Source organism: Corylus avellana, chromosome ca4 (assembly GCF_901000735.1).
Source record: "Corylus avellana chromosome ca4, CavTom2PMs-1.0".
Taxonomy (NCBI): domain Eukaryota; kingdom Viridiplantae; phylum Streptophyta; class Magnoliopsida; order Fagales; family Betulaceae; genus Corylus; species Corylus avellana.
The window spans coordinates 5174402-5185865 of NC_081544.1; the positions used below are offsets into that span (position 1 = coordinate 5174402).

General features: G+C 32.4%; 1 protein-coding gene across 1 annotated transcript in view; it reads right to left on the reverse strand.

The window, feature by feature from the left end:
* The window catches only part of LOC132177906 (protein PLASTID MOVEMENT IMPAIRED 1-like), a 4645-nt gene extending 2524 nt beyond the window's left edge, over window positions 1–2121 (reverse strand). The window contains exon 1 of the mRNA XM_059590384.1: window positions 1875–2121. Within this exon, the coding sequence (XP_059446367.1) occupies window positions 1875–2121 (247 nt within the window). The remainder of the gene's footprint in view (window positions 1–1874) is intronic.
* Window positions 2122–11464: the final 9343 nt, after the last annotated feature.

Below are 11464 nucleotides of genomic sequence, written 5' to 3' on the forward strand. Positions count from 1 at the left end.
GCCGAGCCACCCCCAATAGCCTTGGGAAACCATCCCCCCCCCAAGGGCCCTTAGGGGTGGTTCGGCTACCTCCAAACCGATCGGAGTTGCTAGAGCCACCCCCATTTTGTCCAAATCGGGTGACTAGAAGCCACCCTTTTTCCAATATATATATATATATATATATTAAAATTTTAATTTAATTTTTAATGTTTTTAATCATTTTTATTTTATTTTATTTATAATTAGGTATATGAACACATGTCGAGCTTTTTAGAGGCGCTAACGTAAATTTATGTCAAATTTTGGACCGAGTTAGACGGAGGTATCATCTCCATCTTTATCTATAACTGAGGTACTTGTATGATTTGATATGATCGAGTTCGAGTCACTACCTTTATTTTTTATTTTTTTAACAATAATATGTAGTTTATCAAACGTTACCTAAAAATGACTTGTGGTGGCCGGTTGTTCGATGCTTGAGAAATTGAAAGTTATGAAGTGCAAAGAGGAGTTACAAGATCATATAAACGATTCTTGCAATGTTCCTTTGTACTAAAACTTTAGCTTTTGTGTTTTCTTTTGAGCAGCCTTTTGTGATCATTGGAGAAAAAGATGTTGTCCTTTTAGACCTCTTTAGTCACTTGGTCTATGCGAAGCTCTTTCAGTGTTGAGTGTTGGGGTTATCTCACATCGGTTATGAAAATGGCTGGGGGTCAGTTTATAAGTGAAAGAAAACCTCACTTCTTGAACTACCTTTTGGGGTTGAGAAAGACATAAAACCACCCAACACTGGTATTAGAGCCCAAATTTACCAACAAGTCTCGACCCAACAGTCCACAGGAGTGGAGAAACGGGTTGTCGTTGCTCCGACCCAAGGCCTGATGTGTGAGGGAGAGATTGTTGGGGTTATCCCACATCGATTGTGAAAGGGGCTAGTGGTCGTTTATAAGTGTAAGGAAAAACGTCACCTCTTGAACTAGCTTTTGGGGTTGAGAGAGGCCTAAGACCACCCAACACTGGTATCAAAGCCTGGGTTTACCAACAAGTCTTGGCCCAACAGTTTACGGAAAAAATGGGTTGTCAATGCTCCGACCTAGGGCCCAATGTGTGAATGTGAGATTGTTGGAGTTATCTCACATCGATTGTGGAAGGAACTGGTGATTACTTTATAAGTGTGAGGAAAAGCCTCTCCCTCACGGCGCCGTACTCCTCTTTCTTTCTTCTTCTCATTTTCTTCACGTCACCCACTCCTTTTATATGGAAAACAAAAGGGTAAAAACCCTTTGTTTTCTTGTCCACGTGAGTCGGTCCCCACATAGAGAGGGGCCACCCCAACATTGAGAAACAACTTTCTATCAATTTTTTTTGCTTTTTGTTAATGATTAACTACAGATTGTTGGGACATCCAAGAGACTTTCTAGAAGAGGAAGAAGGACTCGACGGCTCAGGCTTCAGGTTCTTGATTTACCATGTTTCATTTTTCTCACATTGATTAAAATCACAATTCCTATGAAGTCACTAAAAATATGGGTAGTTGTTTATGTGACACCAAATTCAGGACATTAAAGAATCCATACAAGGAAAAGATGTCAGAGATATCAATGAGACAACCTCAGATATTGTTAAACCCAAATATTAAACAAAACAAAACAATCAATTTGTTCTAACAAGCAAAAGTACTTTCAATCCAATAAACAAAAAGCACAAAGCATAAAGGTAAAAAGGAAAAAGAAACAAGGAAAAATCCTAATTCTCTACCTTAATGAGGGCCAAGTGGAGCTTTTGGTCGACTCGGAAGGACCAAAGTTGTATAGTATTGCTGGACTTGAGCTGGTTTCTCTCTGCAACTTTTATCCAAGGCTTGCTCAACATGTAGCTGCTGGTGCTTCTACCCGATTTCCACTTCTTCAAGAAGATGGTCGACACCTGAAGGCCTGGCTCTATCAATGGCACTTCCATGCCTTCGAAATGTTTCCCACCTGCTTCTTTCTTCTCAAGACTCAATTGTTCTTCACTGCTTAGAAAATCATATCTCATTTGGCCCCTTGGAATCGAAAGCCGGTCCTGAGAACCTTTCGTATCAGTGTCGGTCAATTTTTTTTGAATGACAAACTTGATGTCCGAACCCTGCAGTCCCATGATTTTTTCCTTGAACTCAGTTGGCATGCAAGGTGGTCAGTCTGGAACCTATTGCTTGATCTTTGTCGGGTTCTTCCTCTGCATCTTGGATTTCCTGGACTTTTCTTCTTCTTCTTCTTCTTCTTCTTGCTTTTCTTGATTCTTGTTGATGTTTCCAGAGTTTTTGGTTGCCAACTCCAATGGCTTCTTCTCCAAAGGCTTGTTTCTCTACCTCTTGAGTTTCCTGTATTTGTAGTAAGATTGAGACTCCAATTCTAGTAGTAATACTTTTAATTAACTAGTACGTTTATTAAATTTGTAACTATGATATATATATGAATGGAGAGGTCTACCAATTGAGTGAGAGACTATGCAAATCAAACTCCAGTCACTTCTTCTCTATAAGATCTTAACTGATACCATATAAGATCTTAAAATGTGATAAGTATAGAATGCAGAATAATATGAAAGGAAGGAAATAGAGAAAGACACAAAGATTAATGTGGTTCGACATATAGCCTACATCCACACACTAAAGCATCAATAGGCTACATATTTCATTGATTATATGATCTGAGTACACAGCTCTATTTATAGAGCTTTACATGTGATTTGAAATATTTCAAATACAAAGATATTCCTTAAATCATGATTAACAAATATTATCTAAATCCCTTGATTTAGGGAATACAAAATCAACATCTATTCTAAAGCATTCATATCATTAACATGCCCCCGCAAGATGAACGATCCATTAGCGATCGTTGATCTTGAACATATCGAGTGGCTGAAGTTGATGGCGCCTGATTTGAAATATCGGCTGCTCCTGAACTTGAACTTCGGCGACTGTGGCCGAGATTTGAACATCGGCAACTTTTTGACCGGCATTGGTTACTTTACCGAAATTTTGACATCGACAACTTTTGGCCAGAATTTTGACATCTGCAATTTTTTGCTAGAATTTTGACATCGACTACTTTTGGCTGGAATTTTGACATCAGCTACTGTGGCCAGAATGAGCCAACTATGGGCTTGAAATGGGCCATAATGGGCTTTTTTTTTCTTTTGTTTTGGGCTAGCCCGCCTTTAACGAAGAGAAGCTTCTTCCTTTATTATTATTATTTTTTTTTCTTTCTTTTTCGGTTGCTGTTATATGAGATGTCATTTTTATCTCTTCTCCATGAACCAAAAAACTTCCTTTTTTTTTTTTTTTTTTGTAGGCAAGCAATGGACCTCATAGATCGTTTTCTTCTCTGATACATGTTAAATCAGAGAGAAAACGATTAGAGGAGAAAAATGAAGGAAAGAAAGAAAAAAAAGTTGCAATCAAGGATCTAACAATTGGCGTTAGCCTGTTAGCTCTATACCATATAAGATCTTAACTGATACCATATAAGATCTTAAAATGTGATAAGTATAGAATGCAGAATAATATGAAAGGAAGGAAATAGAGAAAGACACAAAGATTAAGGTGGTTCGACATATAGCCTACATCCACACACTAAAACATCAATAGGCTACATATTTCCTTGATTATATGATCTGAGTACACAGTTCTAGTTATAGAGCTTTACATGTGATTTGAAATATTTCAAATACAAAGATATTCCTTAAATCATGATTAACAAATATTATCTAAATCCCTTGATTTAGGGAATACAAAATCAACATCTATTCTAAAGGATTCATATCATTAACGTGCCCCCGCAAGATGAACGATCCATTAGCGATCGTTGATCTTGAACATATCGAGTGGCTAAAGTTGATGGCGCCTGATTTGAAATATCGGCTGCTCCTGAACTTGAACTTCGGCGACTGTGGCCGAGATTTGAACATCGGCAACTTTTTGACCGGCATTGGTTACTTTACCGAAATTTTGACATCGACAACTTTTGGCTAGAATTTTGACATCTGCAATTTTTTGCTAGAATTTTGACATCGACTACTTTTGGCTGGAATTTTGACATAAGCTACTGTGGCCAGAATGAGCCAACTATGGACTTGAAATGGGCCATAATGGGCTTTTTTTTTTCTTTTTTTTTGGGCTAGCCCACCTTTAACGAAGAGAAGCTTCTTCCTCTATATATATATATATATATATATATATTTTTTTTTTTCGGTTGCTGTTATATGAGATGTCATTTTTATCTCTTCTCCATGAACCAAAAAACTTCCTTTTTTTTTTAATGGGCAAACAATGGACCTCATAGATCGTTTTCTTCTCTGATACATGTTAAATCAGAGAGAAAACGATTAGAGGAGAAAAATGAAGGAAAGAAAAAAAAAAAAAAAAGTTGCAATCAAGGATCTAACAATTGGCGTTAGCCTTTAGATCTATACCATATAAGATCTTAACTGATACCATATAAGATCTTAAAATGTGATAAGTATAGAATGCAGAATAATATGAAAGGAATGAAATAGAGAAAGACACAAAGATTAAGGTGGTTCGACATATAGCCTACATCCACACACTAAAGCATCAATATTAAATCATGATTAACAAATATTATCTAAATCCCTTGATTTAGGGAATACAAAATCAACATCTATTCTAAAGGATTCATATCATTAACATTCTCCAAAGGCAGCTTCGATCTCCAGGTACTGCTGCTTTCTCTTTTTCTTGTAGAATTTATACAAGCCCATCAAGATCCTTTGGGTTAGCAGTCGGTCTACCTCGTTTTGATCCTCACCCACAGCTCTAATCACCTCCTCTTCGATTTTATTGAAGCCCCCACATATGGCAGGAGAGTCGCCCCTCAGATCCTCAAGAGTGATGGCCATGTCTTCTTCCTGAAACAAGAAAAAAGGAAAGATTTTGAATTCCAAAAGCGTTTCAGAGAAGACCACAAAGGAAAAGAGTGATTGGGAGTGAGTATGATCGTTACCTTATCTGTGAGAAGAAACAAGACACACAACGCAACAATACTAGGTTTGTTTGGTAATGGGGATGGGGATGGGCTAAACACTGTTCATCACCATTTCCCAAAAAAATTAACATCAAAACATTCTAACTTTTTCACTTTTAATATCAAATCATTCACTTTTTATTATTATTCAAATAAAAAAATCACTACAAAACAAAACTTTTTCACTTTTTCATACCACTTTTTCATTTTTTTTATACCAAACATTCTTACTTTTTTTCACATCAATCTACATCAACTACAGTGTTTAGGCCATCCCATTTGCCAAACACCCCCTAAGAAAGACACAGACCATAATGTCTTCAGAAAAGAATGATTGGTTATACTCTATATAAAGAAAGAAAAGGTTTCTGTTTATCTTGTTATTGACTTTCTTTTGAAGCTGATGGGTTTTTCTTCTAGTGGGTCACTGAAGTCGGTAAAAGCACCATCCAACCTGCCTTTTATGCCAATAGAAGACAAAGCCATCAGCTTCAAAAGAAAGTCAAAAAAAAAAAACAAGATAAACAAAGATTGCAAGACAAATGCTGACGATTAGATTGATGTCATCACGTACGCACACCTACTCACAATATTCTTCTGTTATCGGATTCAACTGTAATTAATTTACAAAATTACCTCTATTTATAGTTATTTGTTGATTAATTTATTTAAAAAATATATATATTTGAGCTCACAGTATATATTCATGTCATATATACTTTTGCACGGATGCAATCTACGATGGGCATTGTTGGAATTTTTGGTGAGCAGCTAAAGTCTTAAACTATATTATCTCATTATTTACTCATATTAATTAATTTTGACTTGAGAAATCATTGGAAGTAAGGGGTTGGTTTAAATTTTAATAATTTTGTAAATTATTATTATTATTATTATTTTGTAATGAAATGTGTTTATAAGAAAATTATAGTTATTTTATTGTAGACTATAATATTTTTCTAATTGTTATTTGATAACTATAGTTTATAGTAGTTTTTAATTCATAAGAAACAACCCAAAAATAAAAAAATAAAAAATACAAAAGAAACCGCATGGAACCAAGAAATATTTAAAAAAACCCCAAAGAAAAAAAAAAATAGTAGATAACCAATTGGTTGATTTGACATCTATTATAGATTAATTTAATCTTAAATCTTTAACCCCTCAAAAAAAAAAAAAAAAAAATCTTAAATCTTTAATTTATTTTTCATTCATACTTTAACTTCTTTATCTTAATAAATTCTATGGTTACGTCTATGCGGCCCTACTCTTTCTTCCAGTCTTCCACTCATGCCTATAACAAATCAACTATCTACGGCCCTACTCTTTAATAGACTGTTACTGTTTAGTGGACATGAATGATAATAAAAATTGATTCATGTAAATAAATAAAAATATTTAATATAAAAAAGTGAATAAATAAAATAAAATATTTTGTAGTAAATTTTTTATTTAAATAATAATAAAAAGTCATAAAGTAAAAATTAAGAAAGTTAAAAGTTATATTTTTTTTAATGAATAGTAATAGCAAAGGTGATGCTTCGAGAGAGGCTTTTAAAAGGCACGTTTCCGTGTGTTTGGTGAAAAAAAAAGAGAAGATACACGTGCTGCTTTCTGGGTAACTGATATTAAAATATTATATTATTATATATTAATTAATTATTCAGCTGTCCCCTACATGCGCAATATCCTAAGTTTCGCCACTGTCTCCGTCTCAGAGATTGAGAAAAAGACCGGCGTTGGCTCGCGCCGACATGAATTCGTTTTATTAAGAACAACTGAACAAAGATTCCATGCATTTATTTTCCAACACGGAAGGTGGGTCTGCCCTGAGCATCTTCTGGTCTAGAATGAAATTTTTTCTTGTCTTGAAAAAAATAAATAAAAAGGAAAAAAATATAGAAATGAAATTTTCATTAAAACTGACTTTTTCTTGATATGAAAATAATGAAATGTTAAATCGCCACATTTTTCAAAAGTTTATCGGGATAGGAAGCGATAAATTTAATTATTTAATTAACATTTTTAACGCTTTATTGTGTTATAAAACTCATCATTAATAAATAAAGTCCAACACGGAAAAATATTTAATTGAAATGAAAAGTGAATGACGGAAACAATATTCGAACTCATTAACTCTATTTTAATACCATGTTAAATAACTCATTATCCTAAAAGTTTAAACTAATAGAAATATGTGAGTTTAATAATTTAATTTATATTTTTAACAAAAAAAAAGACTTTCAAATAAACAAGCAAAAAGATTAGCATGTTTGCATCTGCTGGACTTTGATCCACAAAAAAGTGAATATTAAACAATAAACATAATCCAGTATCAAACTGTAATAAGCGATTAAAATTATGACTATAAATCAAATGTCTTCCACTTAAAATATAAGTAATAATCACTCATCAAATGAAAAAGAAAAACACTTTTATTAAAAAAAAATATATATCAATCACTTCCATCTCAATAAAAAAATAATTAAAAAAGAATACTTGAATAGAATAGTTAAAAATGGATATCTAGTTATTCTTAATTTATTCAACTATTTTCTTAATAATTTTAAAAAATAATTGAAAATAGTTAATTAGAATAATTGAATAGCAAATAAGATGTATCAAAGAAATAAAAACTCCAAGACTATTAATATAATTGAATGATCAAACAAAAAGGTGCGTAGATTATTTTACCTTAATATTATATGGTAAACTGTTAACTATGACTCATTAAGTTTGGTGTGGTCCCATGGCCGACCTTTTTGGCACACATAAATCTAAATTCACGTCAAAATAAAATAAGTTAAATACATTTGATCCGGTGGTTTAATAACTTTATTTTATTTTATAAGTTTTAATTTTTATTACAGGTAGTATCTCGGTTATTCATAAAGATGGAGAGGGTACCTTCGTCTAACTTCTGTCCAAAATTTAACAAAAATCCACGACAACACCCCTAAAAACTTGACACGTGTCCATATGCCTAATTAAAAATAAAAAAAAATAATTTAAAAAAAATTAAAATGATTAAAAGCATTAAAAAATTAAATTAAACTAAAATTAAAAAAATAATAATAATATTGGAGCCACCCCCATATTGCCTTAAGGGGTGGCTTGGCCGATTTGGGGGTGGCCAAACCACCCCGAAGTTGTAAAATGGGGGTAGTTTCGACCACCCCCCAAGGCTGTTGAGTCACCCCCATTTGGCCTGGGTTCGGGCCACCCTAGACCGGCCGGTCTAGGGGTGGACGAACCACCCCTATGACATTTTCGTAATTTAATATTTAATATGATTGAATGAATATATATATATATATATATATATATATATATATATATATATAATTGTGATTTTTCCAAAATCCGTAAAATATTGTCTTAAAAATCATTTTTCTGAAATATATTTCTCGCTAAAATATTTTTTACTTTGAAACAAATGAAAAATCCTTACAAAATTTGTGCCTAGGAAGTCTCCATAAGTAGACTTCAAAAACCCTACAGGATAAGAGTTTGCATGACATCCAAAAACTACTGATCTGTCGCATTCTAGCGAAAAGGTAGGAATCAATCTTCTTGGAAAGACTTTTCCACTGATCCGGCGCACCAACCTCATAAAAGAATCATATAATAACAACATTTTTTTTTTCTAATAGAATAACACCAGATATTATATCTATATCTAGTTATTATATTTTAATGCTATTATATATTAAGAATAAAATTAAATCATATGTCACAATCAATAATGCTATTATATATGAAACTGAAACAGAATCTATCAGTTTAGTATTAAACTAAAATCCTATAAAGTGCGGTTTGATTTGATTAACATTATCAATGGTCAAGACCAGGATTTGTTTTATTTTGTATTTATTAAAAAAATAAAAATAAAAATAAAAAAATAAAGGAAAGGATTTACCATGCACCATAAAATATGAGGAGTGATTAATTACGTCAATATTGTTTCCTTTTATTTTTTATTTTTTCATCTCATCTTACAAATTTAATAGATCTATCATTAGATTTGTGGACGAGAATTTTTAGTCAACAAGAAATCTTCTTTATTATAAAGGAACAACACATTTATATTTAAAAAATAAAAAAAGTTAGTTAAATCTGGGCCTATGATGTTTTTCCAAGATATGTGCTCTAGTTTTAAGCGTACAGCACATAGGAGTTAGGAGTTGCCATGTGGCACCCTAGCCGTTGATATTCATATATTTGAAAGACATATGATCCAGCTCCAACTTGGGACAACTTGGAGCTAATTTTTTTTTTTTTTTTTTTTTTTTAAAAAAAAAAAAAATTAAAAAAAATTAAAAATTAAAAAAGTTTTTTAAGCAATAATTTTTATTTTGGTCCTTCTTTTGTTTGGTATTTTTTAAAAAAATAAAAATTGTATTTTTATTCATAATAATGACCAATCCAAAATAAAAATTATTGCTTTAGAAACTTTTTTAATTTTAATTTTTTTTAATTTTTTAAATTAAAAGATAAGGAAAAAGTTTTTGAAGCAAAATACAGTTTTTATTTTTTTATTTTTAAAGAATACCAAAAAAAAAAATATCCAAAATAAAAATTATTGCTTCATAAACTTTTTTTATTTTTTATTTTTTATTTTATTTTTAATTTTTTAAATTAAAAAATAAGGCAAAAGTTGGCCCCAAGTTGAGCAAAATAGTTGGGCCTTTAGCATTTTCCTATTTGAATATCAACGATCGATTTTTATTCTTAGAGGCCTTTGTTGATTCAAAGGTTGATTTTCACCGCCACATTATCATAATTGTATAATAATCATATGAGAATCTACTAAATAACATTAGTCATTCGAAATGAATCATTGTCTAACTGTTAGGAGCAATGATATGAACCCCAATAAGCTCTAAGACTCAAACGATGAGTTAATAATTTCTTGATAAACCCAAAAGGAAAATAAATAAATAAATAAGAGAGTAAACCTTTTTTTTTTTTTTTTTGAAAGAATAAGAGAGTAAACTTGATTTTATCTATTCAAGCACTTCATAAAGGGCTCTTTTATGTATCTTTGTTAACCACTGCATGGTGCAAGGCTTTCTTTGAGATAATAAAAACCCCAACAAAGCAAATGTATTAATTTCACTGCAAAGATGATAGTTGACGAATTTTATTTCATGAAAAATTGTCGTCAAGTGCATTTCGAAGGAGATGCTAACTTCTATTTTAATTTATTTATTTTGGTACATTTCTATAACAAATTAGAAAACTTTTGTATTTAAAACGGATTTTTTTTTTATTTTTTTTAAGATGACATATAATTTTTGTATATATTATGACTTATGATTAAGAATGAAATTAAATTTATGGGTAACTTCACTTACCTTCTGAAATATCACGCTTTTTGTAAATACTCCTCCAAAGTCTAAAAACTTTCACTTTGGTGTATCGATCTTTTGATTTTTTTCAATTACTCCCATTCCGTTAGAGATTGAGGTTAAATCAGACGATAGAAGTGGTAAAAGACCTTTATATCTCTGAAATTTTTAAAAATTTCAAATTTATGCTTATATATATAAAAGTGTCCCATCCTGGGTCACCTTGGACTTTAAATTAATGAAGAAAAACAATATATAAAGTCACTAAAAATTTGAACCAACCATGTGTATGGGAATGGGTAGTAGTTTATGTTTATGTGACACCAAATTTTTTGTCTATGGGACGATAGGCATGAAGAAACCATACAGGGGAAATAGGGAGCAAATGTAAAGGATATCATACCAGTGAGAAATTCTTAAACGCAAATAGCTATTAAACAAAACAAAACAATCAATTCATTCTAACATGCGAAAATATTTCCACGGTGCGGATTATATCATTATACAGAAACCGAGTTATGTTGCTGTGATTATACCATGAGCCCCAAATGGATGAAAAATAAAAAAATAAAGAAAAGAAAAAATCCTAATTCTGTAGCTTAATAAGGGCCAAATGGGGCCTTCGGTTGACCCTGAAGGACCAAAGCTGTACATTATTGCCAGAGTTGAGCCCGTTTCTCCTTGCAATATTTATCCATGGACTGCTCAACATGTAGCTGCAGCTGCTACCCAATTTCCACTTCTTCAAGAAGATGGTCGACACCTCAAGGCCTGGCTCTATCAATGGCACTTCCATCCCTTTGAAATGTTTCCCATCTGCTTCTTTCTTCTCAAGACTCACTTGTTCTTCACTGCTTAGAAAATCATATCTCATTTGGCCCCTTGGAATCGAAAGCCGGTCCTGAGAACCTTTCATATCAGTGTCGGTCAATACTTTTTGAATCACAAGATTGATGTCCGAACCCTGCAGCCCCATGATTCTGTTCTTGAACTCGGTTGGCATGCAGGGTGGTTGGTCCGGAACCGCTTGTTGGATCTCTGTCGGGTTCTTCCTCTGCCTCTTGGGTTTCCTGGACTTTCCTTCTTCTTCTTCCTTTTGTT